The 18,272-nt window shown below is 38.9% G+C and overlaps 2 protein-coding genes across 6 annotated transcripts in view; both read right to left on the minus strand.

Moving 5' to 3' along the window:
- Positions 1 to 2,797: 2,797 nt before the first annotated feature.
- Positions 2,798 to 13,297, minus strand: cfap36 (cilia and flagella associated protein 36). 4 transcript variants are annotated; one of them, XM_034897832.1, is made up of 12 exons: positions 12,936 to 13,297; positions 12,386 to 12,450; positions 12,169 to 12,270; positions 9,218 to 9,332; positions 9,042 to 9,129; positions 7,226 to 7,385; positions 6,920 to 7,009; positions 5,884 to 5,989; positions 5,415 to 5,593; positions 4,221 to 4,367; positions 3,628 to 3,762; positions 2,798 to 3,077 (listed from the first exon to the last, which is right to left on the minus strand). In XM_034897832.1, exons 1-12 carry the CDS (start codon positions 13,039 to 13,041, stop codon positions 2,994 to 2,996), a joined length of 1,377 nt encoding a protein of 458 aa, XP_034753723.1. In that variant the 5' UTR covers positions 13,042 to 13,297; the 3' UTR covers positions 2,798 to 2,993. The 4 variants fall into 4 exon arrangements, with proteins under 4 accessions (XP_034753723.1, XP_034753724.1, XP_034753726.1 ...); XM_034897833.1 differs by lacking the exon at positions 6,920 to 7,009; XM_034897835.1 differs by lacking the exon at positions 3,628 to 3,762 and having other exon boundaries at positions 12,936 to 13,296.
- Positions 13,298 to 14,248: 951 nt separating this feature from the next.
- Positions 14,249 to 18,272, minus strand: part of LOC117960104 (inactive phospholipase D5-like) — a 46,514-nt gene continuing 42,490 nt past the window's right edge. For both annotated transcript variants that reach the window (XM_034897683.1, XM_034897684.1), the window contains exons 9-10: positions 18,127 to 18,217; positions 14,249 to 17,866 (exon numbers count right to left, since the gene is read on the minus strand). In XM_034897683.1, coding sequence (XP_034753574.1) covers positions 17,331 to 17,866; positions 18,127 to 18,217 — 627 coding nt within the window. In that variant the 3' untranslated portion in view covers positions 14,249 to 17,330. The remainder of the gene's footprint in view (positions 17,867 to 18,126; positions 18,218 to 18,272) is intronic.

Here is an 18,272-nt window from a genome sequence, read left to right on the forward strand (position 1 = left end):
CTCCATGATTTGGATGAGCAATTTTTATTAAAAGATGATTTAACCCCAGAGTTGACGCAGTGAACTTTTAGAATCAAACCAAGAAAATTAGGTGGAGTATTTCTGATACAACACATAGGTTTGACAATGTCGGAATGCAGTGAGACATTTTTTATTGTCGGGATGAAACCTTTTTCGTGCTGTATCAACTCTCCTGGTCTCCCCACAAGCACACTGAGAGGCGGACAAAGGAAATCAAAATTAGCTAGAAAATGCCAGATCACGGACTTCTGTCTGGAGTGTGTTGAGTCATGAGCAGCTGGGTAGGAGCACAGGTAAAAGTATTGCCAATACACTTTTCAGGCGTTAAGCAGTAAATGAGCAGCGAATTGTCTTTCCTCCTGTCTGTTAGCGCCACCCAACATTATGACTGTTTTTGCTCCCTCTTGATGAATTTGTAACAAGTGCATTTACTACCACTACACATTCTTAACATTTGTATGAATTTATTAAGTTTTGAAATTAAATGTGACCCTGACATTGAACTTGTGAATCTAGCTTTGTTTTAATAATTTACTGATTTGGCAATCAGAGCTACAAAATTTGTAACTGATTCTGAATTACTTTTGTATTACAGTTTTAGATCTTAGATATAACTTAGTGGAAGTTATGCAAATTTAACAGCAAGGAATCAACAGTAGTTTTGAAATGGTTTTGTGCCAGGAAAAGTATCCATGCACAGTATTCTGTAAGATGAGAACGAATGGTTATTAATACCATGTGGTTCTAAAAAAAAAAAAAAAGCCCTTTTTTCCAGATTAAACAGAAGATCAGTCCACGATCAGCTACCTACCAACAATGTACATATAAACTAACTGCACTTTTTATACGCAAAGTCTGAAGTCAAGCTTGTTTCTATAAAATGTGATTTATTAGTTTTTTTTTTCAATTGCTAGACAACAGTAAGCACAACTGAAGCCTCACGTGCAAAACTCTAACTACAGTCTGCACGGCAGCAGTTCATGCGGACCATACTCTGGTTCCTTTTTCATTGCTTGAACACAGTTTTCAAATCTCTACACACTCATCCCATGAATTAACCACAACCTGCAAAACACTGGATTTACAGCACTTTGTTCAGATGCTAACACACTGCTGTCTCAGCTGTTAACCACACGTTCAAAACAGAATAGATTTCAGTCTGGTGCCTATCAAACACTGCTGATTGTAAATTCAGCTCAAAGCCTCAGCAGGTGTCTTGTTTTAGACTAGTTAGTGAACATAAATGGTATTTATATAAATAATAGAATAAAACTCAAGCCTTTTTCGTATACAAACACCCAATACAGCAGGAATGAAACAATTATCTGTTTAAGAGAAACAGGTAAAAGAGCAACAATACCAATATGTCCAGGTAAGATGTCTGAGGTTACATACACAGCTATAAAAAACAAAGTAAAAAACACTATCTTTACTATTAGAAAAACTGCATTCTTAATGTTTCAGAAAGTAATGGAGGTGAAAGCAATGGAAACACCACATTCATTAGTATTTACAGATGATGCAGACATCCAATGTGATGAAGAAAACCTGCTAGTGAGAGGAAGGATTACTCACTTTTATATGTTACTGTTATGTAACTTTAGTAGAGACAAAATACTATATTGAAGCAAACTGCTGATTTTTATTCCTTCTTGTTTACCTTACTTAAAAATTGGTATTATAAAATCTATATGTTTTCTTTAAAGAAAATAGTAAGTAGTGTAAAGTCACTCAAAGTGTTCAAACTGTAAAAATGAGAAAGTATTTTCTGTTGGTGTTCTGAGTGACAGTGTGTGTAATCTCAGTGAGGATTGTTCATAGTGTTTGGCTGCGCTGAGCCTGTTCTGAAACCTGTGTTAGGAGTTTGGTTGCTTTGAATGAGTTTTGCGGGAGATGTGGACTGTTTAGCTCATGTGACTGTTGGTAGTGCAGGCTATAGTTAAAGTTTTTACATGTAGCTCCGGTTGTGCCCACTTTTTAGCAATAAAAAAAAAAGGCATACATGAAATACTGCATTCCTCGTAGAAAGCAACACACTGTTCTCTTGACCTCTTCACGTCCACGGCAGTGTGTTCATCTTGACTACTTCCACAGTGCTTATAGACTCGGCTCGGCTGCTACAGTGTCCTCAGCTTTATGATGCAGCAGCTGACTCTTCCCTCTGTACTACTACTACTACTACTACTACTACTACTACTACTACTACAACTCTTGTGCTAGCTAATGTTACCTTCACCTCAACATGAAACTCCCCATTATGTCTCTCACCAGCATTAACCCTTAACTCACTGATATTAGGTGCAACTCGAAGCCAGTTGTACCTAACATAGAGTGTGTGTTTTATCACAGTTATTAACTTTTGTTTCAAAATGTCCAAAATCACTCCTCCAGTCAAGAAATGGTTAAAACTAGTGTTATTGGCAGTGTAGTGAGTACAACAATAGTTATGAATCATGTAGTGTTACATAATTATTTACACTAGCAATAGTGAAGCACTAATAAACAGGCTGTGAACACATTTTTCATTTCAATGTGGGATTTTGTGAGTGCACCCTGTGTCAAAAAAGGAGTGCTTTGGACACAGCCCAGATGTGTCTAGTGATGTAAAGTAAAAGCCATTTGAGTTTTCTGCTCAAGGTTAGTAACACTGGCAGCATATTGCCTGCCTAATGTGTGCGCTTTGCTATACTTGCCCAATCAAACAGATGCTATATGAGCGGAGACTGCCAAAATAGTGGTACAACCAAAATACTAAAGAAGGTGTACCTTCCTCTTCAGACAGGAATGAAAAGAACTTTGTAGAAGGAAGATCTGACATTTTGTGATTCTTTGGAAAACCCCTGATCTGTGTTAGGCAAAGTGAATCATCTGTCTGAAGGAGGCAGTGTAAAGGAAGCCATGTTTGATAAACGGAATAAACAGATATTATTATTAATAATAATAATAATCGTATTTCAGTTTGTGGGGGAAGGTTATTTCTTGATCACTTCCTCTTTCAGCTTGTCGGCCAGATTCTTTCTCTTTTGTAGCTTCTTCCTCTCCTCAGCAGATATCTCCTGTGTAAAGAGACCAGAGCAGGCAGGAGGGTTAAAAACGCGATAGAAAAGAAAACAATCACCACCAGTGGCTTAAGAAAAAACTCGGAAGTGAGTGAAAAAGCAGAGGGAAAGACTACTTAAATACAACCAAGCACACGTGTATACATGATCACCTAGAAAACTAAACGAAAGCAGCGAGCATCATGTGATAATTATGGCACATGGTTAAAATGGTTTCAAATAATACAAGAGTTATATAGCTTTACACATCTAAAAGGGATATGTTGATAAACTCTTAACATCCACAATGTAAATGAGAGCTTGTTCTCTTCACTTTGTGGAGTAAAAAAGCTCAGACGGTCTGTTGGCTGTGGTTGGTTCCCTTTCTGTGCTTGAGGGATGGAGACTGAGGACTTTCAGTACGTTGGTTTTAGACAGAGTATGGCAGAGACAGGAGAAAGGACTACACTCCACTAAACTACATTACTACACAGCAAAACCCTAAGCAACATACTAGGCATGAATGACTACACGTGTTCACATCAGGCAGAGGCAGCTGATGGGTCACCTTCTGTTTGGAGGAGTTAGCAGAGTGTTGTGTTGGAGGAAGAGGAGCAGGAAGAAGAGGAGAAGGAGACGGAGGAGGGGTACAGGCCCCATTCCTCTGGGACTGCCCCACTGCCTCCTGACAAGCCAGGCCAGGTTAGATACAGGCAGAGGGAAATGAAGAACACAAACCCAGAAGGACGATTTGATGAAAAAGAAATCATGAGAAAAAATGAGGGTTACAGGAAATCAGGTGAAATAATAGTATGTTGTTGTGAAATTAAAAAAAATACCTAAAATCTTAAGTAAGGATATGAAGTCTAAATTTTAAAGCCCTGGCACCATTTCTTACCGCGACTTCTGAGAGACACAACTCAAAGCCTGTGTTACCCTGAAATTATCTTTAGTCTGTTTACAACAACCCCAATGTGTCAATATGAGGAAATAAATAGTTAATTACCTCTTACATAGAGTAAATGTTATCAGGCCTGCATAATAAAACAATTGTTACTCATCCAGCCATGTTCTTCAGTATAAGTACATGGTTGATCCTGACCTCTGACCTCTTTGTGAAAGGAGGCTAAGGTAGGACAGGAACAGGGCTGTACTCACCACCGGGGTGGGGGTGGTGGGTGCCTCCTCTGGTGTGGTCACCTGCTTGGGTTTCTGCTGTTCTTTTTTCAACGCATGCAGCTTGTCTCGCTGCTGACGCAGATATGCCGCTCTCTGCTGGAGCTGCTCCTGCTGAGACACTGACAACTCCTGGAGGGTGTAGAGGTGAAACAGGATCAGTACATCAGTACAACGCCAACCATGCACAAGAAAACAATATTAATTTGGCACATCATCTCTGTTCCACCAATAACATGTGGGTATTTGTATTGTATTCGTAACTTACGTTTGCAAAATCTTTTCACTCACATCTTTTGTTATTGTATTATGGTCGTGATACATCAACATGATACATTCATCTCTCTGTAAGTTGTCAAAAGAATGCTATTAAATTACACTAATTACTGTAACTGTTTAGTAAACTCGCAATTAATCACACATTTTTATCTATTCTTAATGTCCCTTGATTTCTTTTATTAATACATTTTTATTAAATGTCCTTTTAATGCTCTTCAACATGGAATAGAAGATCGGCTTCATATGTGCTAATGTTTTCTAATTGAAAACAACGTTGGCATATAGCCTAGTCTAGTGTTCAATTTCACATTCTCACTAAGGGCAAATGAGTGTGTGTGTGTGTGTGTGTGTGTGTTTGTGCATGCAGTAGCGAGTTCAGACCAAAGCGTAGCAACGAGATGAATCCTCCAGTTACTTGCAACGCTCCGGTCTGCAACACCCAATGCAACGAGACAGTGCGTCATCTGGATACTAAACAACTATTTGTCTAACTTCCAACTTTTAGGCTATTTTGTAGCTGGATATATATCACTTGTTGCGTCTAAATATGAATGTGGATATGGTAAGGGATGATGAGATGCTTGATACAGTTGCAAAATCTTTGATTATCTTTGTTTTAATGCCCTTTGGCTCTCCTCAGTAGCTAACTATCTCCCTCGCTCATCCACATACTGTTACCAGCTGACAGTTTTAGAATAAAAATGGACACACTACACAACGACACACACACACAGATGAATTGTGAAGGAAAACTGATTCACTATAGCTAGTGACACAGAGTGAAGAAAAAACACGAGACAGACACATTCAGAAGTTTCTTCAGCTGAATTTGGTTATGACAGAATTTGATATCTGTCATCACAACTGTGTTTAATGAAACAAGGGCAAGGAAAGACTTACAGTATATGGCTTAGAGAAGCCAGCCTCCTTGTGTGCCTCCTCCAGCCATGCTTCGGCTGCAGTCTGACTGCTGCTCTGCTCCTTGTTACCAGGACTCAGGCTGATGGAGGGTTCGCTGGACTTTACTGGTGCTCTCACTGCTGGAAGGACTTTGGATTCCACACAGTTACTGCCACAATCTGCACACGCATGTTCAAAATTAATTTGGTATCTTGCAGCTACTCAGTAGCACTACTCACCCAAGCAGTGCTACAATAGAGCATGATACTCTGAATTACTCTGAAAAACCAAAAAATGTTCGCTACTAGCTCGAAATGATCTTAATCTACGGAGAAACCAAACCCATTTGTTTGCAGATAAAATCTAAATTAGAGGTCCATGAGAGATTTTCGTCTACAAAGACAACAAACAACTAAAGAGGTGGTGGGGAGTTTTAATAAGACTAAAAAGATAAGTTCTTCAGAAATACCTGGTGTAGGCTTAGACGTAGAGCTGCTCTTAGCTGCACCTTTCTTATCCCCAACTCCAGGGGCAGCCGTCTTGCTCTCGAGATTTTTGGCAGGTCTGCTGTTGCCCTGGAGGGAGGGACCCACACACATTAATACATGTTTAACGTATAATGCATGTTATTAATACAGACGACATAAACACTGCATCAAATTATTGCAACACGCTATTGCAGCTCTAACACCACATACAGTCCTCTGATTGTGGACTTGTAGGCACAGTGTGTCATACAGAAACTGTCACAGAAACATTTTAAACAATCACATCACTTTAGATTTGACAGTAATGTGACGGACTGGATACTGTCACATTATTGTAGACACACACACTGCTGAACTGCTGGACACTGAAAAAGATAAACCACATTTTCCAATTGACCTGATAATCTTTCTCTTAATTTGCTGGTAACGGACTAAGCAGGCACTTAACTTACTGACAGTAAAGCTCTGATTGGTACCAAACTGGTCAGAGTCAGTGTATGCACATAGATGGCCTCTAAATATCTTAAGACACTGTTATACATCAAATTGTTAATAATGTCTAAGATGCAAGAAACATTTCCTAGTCATCCTGCAGTCAGCGAATGTCTATGATATTACAAACGTAGCCTAATTCACATGCTTCAAAACTACAAAGCTTCTACATAGCCTCCCTACTACGCAGGCTAAGAAACAGAAAGGTTAATATGTTCCCCTTCAGGATGCACTAATTCTTAGACTTTGAATATCATGTCAATACCTGTGAACCATACAGTACATTTCGATGTCAGAGAAAATCACTTTAATTACCTGTGAAAGAGCTGGCCAAATATCTAACAACAGGAACTTTATTTTCTACCCAATTCACATGTATTTGGTTTTACATTTACTTCCCTTTTACTCTGTTAGCTTTTACAGATACGATTAAAATGGCATTAATGCATCCTCAGACTTAGCAATAAGCTGTGGCATATTATAAGGCCACTAAATCAAATATTTCTACATGGATGGTTCAGTTACCAGATTAAATTCAGTAGTAGTGTTTCCGTTCACAAGTGGGGCGTGGTGACCATTACGGCAACTGCTGTCACCTTTCCCCTCAGCTTTGGCCTTAGCATGGAAAAAATAACACATTGGAGACAGTGTCTCGTTATAAAGGAGAGATCAGTCTTTAAGAGGAAATGGGACGTTGGCTATAACCAGTAAGCATTGGCATTATCAGGCACTGCGCGTCTAAACTTTGAGATCAAAGTCCAACAAAGGTAACACAGTGATGCTGCTGGTCTTACTGCTCCTTTTCAGCTCATTCAGCTCGCAATGTCTTACTTTGGCAGTGTTGCTTTGCTGGCTCGGAGCAGAGGTGGTATTCTGGGCTTCACTGCTTTTTGCCATTGGCTTATCAAAGCAGCCGCTGGAGGTGGAGCCAACTTCTTTTTCTAATAGCAGCCTCCTGGCAATTCCCTCATCATACTCCTCTTTTGACTTTCTGAAGACAAAATAGCAGGAGAGAAAACATTAGATTTGATTGGAATTCCCCCATGCATAAATTAGCACGAGCAGAAGCAATTTCTTTTGCAAAGTCTGAAATGCCTTAACTGGTCCTGCTATAAAGCATTGAAGAGCCCACTTGGACTGTTTTTTAGAGTGTGTTTAGAAGCCCAGCTGTAATAACAGTTTAGTTAATCTACAGTTAAGCAGGTTCTACTAATTATTTACAACACCCTCCCCAACTACAACTAAGAGGCCATCTTTTAAAGGGGCCTGGAAACTCATTTATTCCAACTGGCTTTCCACAGCTCAGCCAGCTAGCCCAGGCTCCTATCCAATTTTTTGCATTCTTTATAATATTTCATCCTGTTATGTAGAGCAACTTTGAGTACCTAAAAAAGCCCTATATAAATGCGTTATTATTATTTAACCTTTGGCAAACGACCCAAATGGACTAGAAACTAGAATAAGACAGCAACGTCAAGGATTTCCCTTGGATAATAGCTATGCCCCGGCACCACACACAGATCCTTTAATTTGATTTCTTAAAACAACTTAAATTGCCTTAGAGGAGACTTGTGCAAAGCATTAACCAGTCGGTGTGCAAATAAAGAGATGGTTTATTATTTAATCTTTCAAAAAGAAGCTGTGTTTTATGAGACTGATAACACAATTAAACAAATGTTATCAATTAATTTCATATGTCACAAGGTACCATTCCTCGCTAAGGATCTTCTTTCAGTGCATGACGTTTTCACCCAAACTGTAAAGATTATAGAATGATAGTCAACTTGCAAACAGATCATAGTGAAACGAGTGGTGACAGAAGGGAGGAAATGCAGAATAATGCAGCGCTGATAAGCAGTTAAGGTACGCTGGTAAGACAAAGTGGGTTAAACCTACTATTTCTCTCAGTTGCTTGTTAAGTGTCAATCCCTCCAACCTAAATTAGCTTGACCCTAAGGAGCTTAACTGCAGCTCCATTAGACTCAATGTGTTCTACTTGGCCAGGCTGCTATAGCAAAATCCCATTAAAGAGCAGGGCCACGAGCTTCTAGACGCTAGGACACGTACAGGCAATGGATGGATACATGAAGAAAATGTGAAAATATCAGTAACAGTAAAATGTTGAACAAAATATGTTTAATTACATGATGACTGACTTAATCAGTTAGTAAAAGATAACCCACACATCTTTTGACCTAAAGTGTGAGATGTTTTACAAAATGCTTTTATTTTTGGAATTCCAGTGAAACACAAATCTATTCAATTTAGTGTGGTAGTTTGCTGCATGTGCAATGACATAAATATATATATGTGAGCTTCACAAAAAGTTGAGGATTGAAAGATCATAAACATTGTTAATGAGTGCAATCTTACACAGCTGATTTTTGTGCTAACTATCAGAATTAAGAGGGTAAAAGGTCAAGCCACATGAGGATAAGATCATGTTATGGATAGCAATCACAACTCCACTATTTGGTAACCATACTATTTCTTTGATTCTACCTTTGTATCTATTGTTCATGCACACTCATTATCAACTTTGCTGGAAGTAAGATCAGGTCAGGATATCTAAGAAGTTAAACTCCTTGTTTCAGTTGACTAATTTCACTGTGGTTCCCATGCGAGAGAGTGAGTACAGCTGACTTACCTGAGAACTTCCTGTAGGATTTTCATCTCTTGATCCTGCAACTCTGTCATTACGTCCGCACCATCAGTCAGGCACTCTGGGAGGACCCCTACACACACAGCAGCCATATTACTTGCATCTTAATAATTAGTGTTTACCTGTTGGTGAGTGTATGTATATGTGTCTATTCAGCCCACCGTTCCTTTCTTTAATGACCCTGAGGGCTTGAAGCTGCAGCTCCATGTTCTTTTGGACCATCAGTGAGCGAAATATCTGGAAGTCATCTGTAGCCAGAACTGGCTGGAACACTGACTGAACAACAAAAACAACAACCACATAGAGCATGTAAAATCAATGTGCCCACAGTAATTATAATGAATGAATAGCATTCCAACAAGGTATAGTGTCTGTGACTGTAGAGAATGTTTAGTTTACACAGCTATGTAACAACTGTACATGTGAGTGCTGTTACACTCTTAACATGATGTGTCTTTTTGATGCCAGTCGTCATTCTGTCAGTTAAAGAACAGTTTATTTACATGTTAGATATCATTTGGGTATGAAACTTATTTAGAAGGCTAAACATTACTCTTGCATAGCAACACTTCTACATTGTCAAGATCATTGAGGTCTAAAGAATATTTTACAGAAAACAATCAAGATATTTGAAAACCTTTGGCAGTCATTTGACTGGATATGAACTTTGAAACAACAATCCGCTTGATTTAGCGTCAGTATTTCAAACATGTTATCCGTTTCTTTCATTCTTTTTAACAACAATGCTCTGAACAAATTCTGAGATATAAACTTTCTAGAAAAAGGTGTTTGTTATTATAAGGTAATCTAGACAATAATATATGTATAAAAAAATATTAATATAATAGTTCCTATAGTCTTGCACTGTATATCAGGACAGTATGTACACTAACAGAGGTACTTGGGCCTAATCTTCACATTAGCTTCCTGTCTAAATTCAAAAGTCTCTCCCCCACTAGGCTAATGCTAGGTAAATCTTTCTGACTAACCTTAAATGCAAGTTTAGTGTTCTTAGTTCAACTGGGTCACCAGGTTCTCAGACTCCCTGCTCAGCTTCTCTTTCCCTTTTCCTCCCTTTGTCAGTCTCTCTTACTGTTTCTGCCTGAAACCAAATCCTACAGTGCAAGTTACTATGAGTAACTTAATCACATAAAAGTTGCAGTCAGCTACAGTAGGTAAGTTTAAAAAAAAGAAAAAGACACTACAACACTTTACTCCTCAACTCACTAGCCTCCGTCTGTCCACTGTAGGCTTGTTGTTAACAACTGTAAGTCAAGACCTCTCAGTGTGACTGCTTTTTCAGTGAAGACATAGTGCCATGTGCTCACGTTAGTCATCACAAATTAACTGAGTTATGCAATAAAACTGTCTGAGATAAAGATTATAAATTAAAAGGAGCCCAAGCTTTAATCTTATTTTTTATAGCTTTTTTCCCTTCAGAATTAACTAAGGTATTATGTTTAGGATTAATAAAGGTATTATGTGTAGGCCTAGCTGAATTCACTATCCAGGACACAAAGGTGAAATAATCTACGATAAAGTTAAATCCGAAAAGCATTTAAAAAGTATCATGCGTTGATTCTACAGACTACACAAAATAAAGCCAACATAACTGTGACATTTAATAATAATAATAATAATAATAATAGTAAATACTTTAATAATCCCGCAGGGTCATCTGTTGTTAGAAAACACATTACAGATGTCAGAGATTATCACAAATACCAGAGTGAGGGGGCTGTATCTGTCAATAGACAGGCCGACTCTGAGCAGTTGGGGGTTCGGTGCCGTGCTCATGAGCATTGCCAAGGTGCTGGCACCTCTCCAACAACCAGTCCACCACCATACTTTGGTATGTATGGTGACTTGAACCAGTGACCCTCCTATTCTGGGGCGGCTGTGGCTCAGTGTTAGAGCTGTCGCCAGCCAATTGGAAGGTTGGTGGTTCCTAACGTTCCATACCGCAGTGTCCTTGGGCAAGACACTGAACCCCAAGTTCCCCCCGATGCTGTCCATCGGAGTGTAAATGTGTGTGAGAGTTTATCTTATTATGAGTTAACCTTGTACAGCAGCCTTGGCCACAGTGTATGAATGTGTGTGAATGGGAAATGGTTCCTGTACTATGTTAAAGCACCCTAGTAGTCGTTAAGACTAGAAAAGCACTATATAGTTCTATAGAAGAACTTCACATTAACATTTATTCCCAGACCCCTACAGACTGAGCTACTGCCACCCCATTCACTATTTATCTCAGTAGTAATTAATGAGATCCAAGTCTTCTGAGGATTGCGGTGAAATCCAGATCTGCATCTCTGCCAATCTGGCGCAGCCATATTATACCTATTGATCAGTGGCAAGGGACATCTAACAATATACTTAAAAAAACTGTTGAAACAAAACAAAACTCAACATGGCTTGTATCCATATCACCAATAAAATGTATATGCTTGGCCATACGTTTTACAATAGATACACAAGAGCATAAACCCACACAAACAAACATGAAAGGTGACAACAGCAATAAGTGAGTATGTCATGTCAAGTTTTAGGTAACGTTATGAAAACATAAAAATCTGGATGTACCAAGGTACAGGCAAAGGATGAATAACTTTTGATGAAAATCTGTTGCTTGGAATTGACCTGTCATGACATTTGCATAGCTATGGTGGAAGTATGCACGCTTAGTGTAATGTACATTTGGGACACTGTTTGGGTAACACACTTCAGCCTAACAAAGTCACGGCACTGAAATAGGACAGATCTAAACATCCACATGTCTCGATTCAACCCTCAGCGATCCAATATTCTCAATACAAAGTTAAAAGATATTGTATCGTCCAAAGAATCAATATAGTATTGTATCGTAATAAAACATGTGATTTACCCCCTGGTTGTAGATCATATCACAAACTGAATTCTCATTTTGCTGATTCAACATGAAAACGCAAATCTGCCATGGAGAAGACTGGTTTGGCACCAGGTACAAAGTAGTGTAACTGCGGGGTTGTGTAAGCAAATCCCACCCTTGATTCTTGATTCAGGTTAACCGGCAGGTTGACCGCAGGCTGACCGGCAGGCTGACAGTGGTGTGTGAACAGGCAGCTTAACTTACCTGCAGTGTTTTGGATTTGGCAAAAGGAGAGGTGCATGCATCCAGAAACTGCTGCTCGTTGATGCCAACGTCCTGCATGTAATTCTCCAACAGCTTCTCCACCTTAAAAAGCAAAGCAGCTTACATCAGTCCTGTTTGATGAGTCAACAATGTAAAACCAATAATGAGTAATGTTGATGAACCAGTTTGACACATGTGGACCAAAGACTGTACTCACCAAGTTCTTATACTGCTGGTGGATCTCTGTGTATGATAACTTATTTTCATCTTCGTCATCAAAAACTAAGAAAAGGCCAGATAAATATTATTCATAAATGTAGTTTATTCAACATTTAAACTGTGCCCATAGGAGACATTTGAAAAACCTAAACTGTATTTATTTACCTAGCTAGCTATGTATGTTTAATAACGTTAATTGCCCACAATAAGTTAATATAGCTACATGGTCACTTAGCTAGCTAGCTTAAAGGTTTCTACTTTGCTAGCTATGTTCCCTACGTTAACCTTTACTGAGTTCAAACTTGCTAACGTATCTTTATCGACTCCTGTTTCCTTTGTTGTTTTATGTCAAGGCAAATGTTTCAAAAATCTGATACACTCACAAAAATGCGTGTATTAAGTGCTGAGTTATCAAAACTACAAATAACGGTATGTCAACAAAAACATAGCTAGCAGTCATAAGTTAGCGCTAGTTGAGCCACCGCGCTAACAGTGCACACCTCCAGGGAAGCTTTATGTCCGAGACTTAACGGATAACCTGTTTTTACCTGTGCATTTGTTTTCCATAAAATCCGTGACAGGAATGACCCATTCAGGACTTCCCAGGTAGCCAACGATGCTTTCTACAACCCATTCACTGTCATCCTCAGCCATGTTGGCTGCTGCTGGGTAACAACCACACCACCAGCACAGCGATGTTCGTCAGGTCGGCTTGTCCAGCTCCACTAACGTTACACCGCGAATATACACAACCCAAACAGGTGGAAAAAGACATCTGGTTTATTGTCCTTCATAGACGCGTTGCCACTGAGCGTCACAGTTTCCCCACTCTTGACGGGACGGGACGCTCTCCGGAAAGAAAAGCGCACTCATGAATTTGCAGCCCACAGCAGTGACGCCTAATCGGTTGCTAAGGTAACCGTTACGTAAGTCCCCTGCTTTTTGAGCCCGGACAAGTACCAGCAGGCACAGGTAGGCAGGCCTGTCTGCTGCTGTCTGTCCGTTTCATTCTATTTCTCCATTTTCACTTTATTTCATAACACCCTATCTTGTGTGTGTCAGTTGTACGCAGTCCAATGGTGGAATTTAATTAAGTACATTTACTCAAATACTGTACTTGCGCACACATTTGTGGTAGGCCTACTGCATTTTATTTGAGCCTATTTGTTTTGGCTACTTTATTCTTCCTTTCTACTACATCTCAGAGACAAGTAGTGTACTCTCTACTCCACTACATTTATCTGACAGCTTTAGTTACTCTTCAGATTAGAATTGTGTACACCTTTCTGTCCAATTAAAACCATGTATCTCCAAATTCGGAGATTTTGAATTTGATTGAATTTTTTTTTTAATTTCTGATAAATTGAAAGATTAAGTGTTCCTTTGTAGGCTGAGGCAATGCTTTGGCACCACTGGGCATGAGTTACAATTGGCATACCACAATACATAAAATGTTGGCTGTAAATGTTTGAATCCTGAATTGTATTATTTGATTCAAATGCAACATGTTAGATGTGTTTGCTGCTTTAACCTTAGAGTGAATTGGGTTCGGTAGAATCAGGTAAACATTATTGGTTATTACTCTGTCTGCATCCAAGAACATATTTCTCTGGAAACCTAAATACTCCTCTGTTTAGACAAAGGCCTGTCCATTCAGGCTACATATAGGGCCTGAATGACAACCACAGTGCAGTGATGTACTAAGGATTAACTTCTAATGTAAGCCACCCTCTGCTTTTATCAACAGCCTTTGTGTTCAGGAAACACAAGTCACTTATACTTTATAAACAACAACCCCCCCCCCTACACACACACACCCACACACACACACACACACACACACACACACAAACATAAAAGCTAAGAGAACTCATTTTTTTATTAAGAGTAAAAACATAGCAGTCATATAATTCAGTAGTGTACATTAACCAGAGTAATCAATAAATATACATTCCTTCTGTATTTCTTTTAAAGGTATACGCTTTCATTGTTATCAATATCTCTAGAAAGGTTCATAGCTACTGTGAACAGTTCATAAAGGCAAGGCATGCAAGCAGCAGTCATGCCGAAACAGTTCAATAGAATAAAGGTAGGCGACATTAAAACACTTTTACAGTGAGTAGTTAAATAGGAGTAGTGCTTCCGTCTGTTCAACTTTGCAGCTACCTCAAACCCATCTACCCTTCTGACTGCAGGAAAACAGTAATTTTCACAGAGGATTCAGTGAACATTGCTCAAGCTTACTATAGGAATGGACAGACGGACAGGTGACACAGAAACATTCCTACTGCGTTTGCTTGGATTATGTAATTTGCATGTAGCAGATTGTAAATTGTTTCTGATTAAAGGGTTAGTCCTGGTCCCTGCTAACTAGAAAATAGTCACTGTTTTGAATTATCAAAATAGTTAAAGAACAACTAAACACATAGCCTTGGGTACAGGGTACATCAGAGACATTCCTGTCCCCAATGTGACAATCATAGGTAATAGCAGCATGAAGTGCTGAGTCTGACCAGCTGTCAGATTACAAGCAATACAGTGTGTTGAAGTGGTACTTGACATGAAAACATGTGGACATTATTATTTAGATAATGCTCAAGTTCTATGCACTCTGTGTGGAGAGAGGGTTTTACAAATTAAACAGATGATTGTGTTCTTCATATTATTGATTGTGTGCTTCATATATAATATGTCACAAAAGATTCAGTTTTTGGATGAATTAATGCCTGTGTCTTGCACAAACAGAGACTGGTTAGGGCACATACTACAGGAAGGTATATTGTTTTTAGTTTGATGTTAAAATTTAACATGGAACTGTTATTCTTATTACATTATTTTGACTTATATTTTAACACTATAAACGTCATACATTACTCTGCAAATAATATAGTATCAACGTATCGTATGACAGCATTTCACTTCAAATGTTTGCAGTAAAACCACTAAAAGTTCCATGTCGCTGCCTTTTATACATTTGATAAGAATTGGCATATAAACAGTAGATTTAAACCAGCATATATTCTTGATCAAGACTGATCTAAAAAAAAAAACTAAAAACTATCATGTCAATTTGCAGCAATTAAGTGTGAAAAGAAATATTCTTTCTCAAGACATCCTCTAGATGGCAGGAGTTATCCATCATGACCAGAATACAATTGTCAAGCGCTGTGTGTCCTGTCCACATCTGTTTTGACTCACTGCAAGACCGGACTAAGTCTGTGTTGTGGCTTAATTGGACCTGTAGTACAAGAAATGTAGGCAGAAAATACAGAAATAGAATACCATCAAATGATATCCACCAAAAATCAAGTGATATATAATTTTAGCACAGATGACTGCCTGATTCTTTATGGTTACAGCTAAACCTTCTATGCATTCTCAACACAAATTTAGTTTTCTGGAAGAAATAATGTGTGCAATTATTCTTCTTGCTCAGTGAACTCAGAGAAAGCACTCATTATACCCTTCACATTAAAGTGCTACCATAGTGGTACCATAAGACCCTGCGAATTGGTGATGAAGACATCACTATGTGCCTTTCTCTGGAAATATTTTCCTGTTTCCTTGATTTATGGCCTGGAAGTTAAAAAAATTATCCTACATTATAAACGTACAGCAAATAGTGTGTAAAGGTCTTAAACTGACATGCAATCATTCAAAATGCAAAGGAATGTTTGTTAGTTAGCTTTTAGTCAAAAGTAAATTAGTTGTTTTTTACTAGCAATCACATATGTTTAGCTCCACACAGTAAAGGTAATATACATTCAGTCACAGGCATGCCGCTAGAGGAAACAATGTCCTTGAGGTTAAACTGCTGCAACTGCAACTGTCAAGCTCTGTTAAAAATTCATTGTATTGATTTGACAGCAGAGACCCTCTGGCCCCTTCTTCTAAGTGAACTGCTCCTTTTGTCCAATAACACACAACATAGCATTTGGAAGAATACTTTAGATCTTAGATATTGAGATTAAAACATTGTGGACATGATTTGATAAGCTCCTGAACTGTGGGTCAGCACTCAAAATTAGTCATGTGGTTGTTTCTATTGCAGGACTGATGGCAATGTTATCGGTGTTCTTGTGAGTGGAAATTAAATTGCAATTTTGACTCAGTGCAAACGTTTAAAACCCCTTAGGGATCTGTGTTAATACAGACACATAAGGTTGTTTTCTCTTACTATTATTTGACATTAGAATAAATCTGAAGATCTGAAGTTATCAGTGGTAATACATGTGTTTGGAGTTTTAAGTAAACATTTGAATGCACAGTAACCTATTTAGAAGAATGCTGGAGATGCACAAACTACTGACATGAGGCAGAATTATCCACAACCAATTATTACAGAGGCAATGAGAGATCCACAACATGTAAAGTAAAGCTGTGTTGTAAGTCTTCTGCTACTTTGGAGTGCATCTTTAGTGATAAATGTTGCTAGTGTAGCTACATGTGCTGCACTGCTTTCCATCTCTGCGTAGGCATGCAGGCGTGATTTCTCCCTTTTAAAGGGTGATCATTTATGACAAACATCTAAAGTGACATACAATAATAAGGCAATCAATAAGATTGCAAGATTTCGTTATTTTGACAGGATCTCAACAAGGAGAGAAAAAACTTACATTAATAGTAAGGTTGTAAGTTATTATTACAGTGTATAAATCAATGTTGCTTTCAAATCAAAATGTTTTGGTTTCATTCCTAAAAAGAATCCATCAAAAGTGCCAGACTGCAGTGGAGCGTTCCCTTTCCTTCCTGAGTTCTTCCATGAACATGATCAAGTACCGGGCAAATGATGCAAATCAGTTATTACTTAAATCTTAAAAGTTTTTGTTTTCTTCAAAATGGCATCAATAAAATGCTACAAAGACCCAGTTAGTTAAGTCCATTGCTACTGAAAGAGAGTAGTTGTCATAATTCAGTGAAAACAAACACATCAAGCTTTGTGGTCACAGGGACCTGTTAAAAAGCTCTCTGCTGCCGCTGCTCTCAGCTGACTGACTGGATGGTTCTTTTGGATTGTCATCGTAATTACCTTTGATTTCTACCTGCCTGTTATCAAGGTGACTCATTTCGACTCGTCCCCTCTCTTGGTAACTGTCTATAATTGGCACCAGTCCATTGGCCTTGCCATGGCGACTAACTTTGCTTAGTCTGTCATCAGTGTACTTCTGTCCATCATCTTTGTGATTGTGTCTCATTGGTGCAGGTTTGTTATCATGCTGGCCTGTTCTCATGACCACTGGTCCATTGTCTAAGTGGCTAGTTTTGAGTGGGACCAGCCTTTTGATCTGGGGCTTGTTGCAGACAGGGATCTTATTGGCCTGCAAGGACCGGGTGTAACTTGAAAACCAGTCCCTCTCGAATGCAGCCCGTAGCTGCTCCACCACTGTGGAGTTCCTCTCCTCGATGCCTTCTGGCTGACTGATCACGAGTCCTGCTCCTGCATTAAAGCTAAACTCATTCCCCACCCAGTCAAGGTTACCTGCAGGACACCAAGGAAGAAACAAATAAGTGACCACAATAACTCACCAACACCATGCCAAGATGACCAACAATGATTGAACATTGCCAGAGGATAAAGCTTGCCTGGCTCTTTCTAAACTTCAAAAACTTGACTATCAGCACCTCTAAAGCTCACTAACTACCCATTGTTTCTCGTTTGATTAATCCATACACAAACTAAAATAAAATAATAAGCAGTTGAGATCTGCATGAGTCATGAAGTCTAGTCAATGAGCTTACCTAAATAAATGGATCTGTCTGTCACCATGAACCTGTTGTGGTTTATTCCCTGGACACTGCCATCCCTCTGGACTCTGCCATTGAAAATCTTCTACACCCACTCACGCACGCACACGCACACATACACACACACACACACACACACA

This window comes from Etheostoma cragini, chromosome 17 (assembly GCF_013103735.1).
Source record: "Etheostoma cragini isolate CJK2018 chromosome 17, CSU_Ecrag_1.0, whole genome shotgun sequence".
Taxonomy (NCBI): domain Eukaryota; kingdom Metazoa; phylum Chordata; class Actinopteri; order Perciformes; family Percidae; genus Etheostoma; species Etheostoma cragini.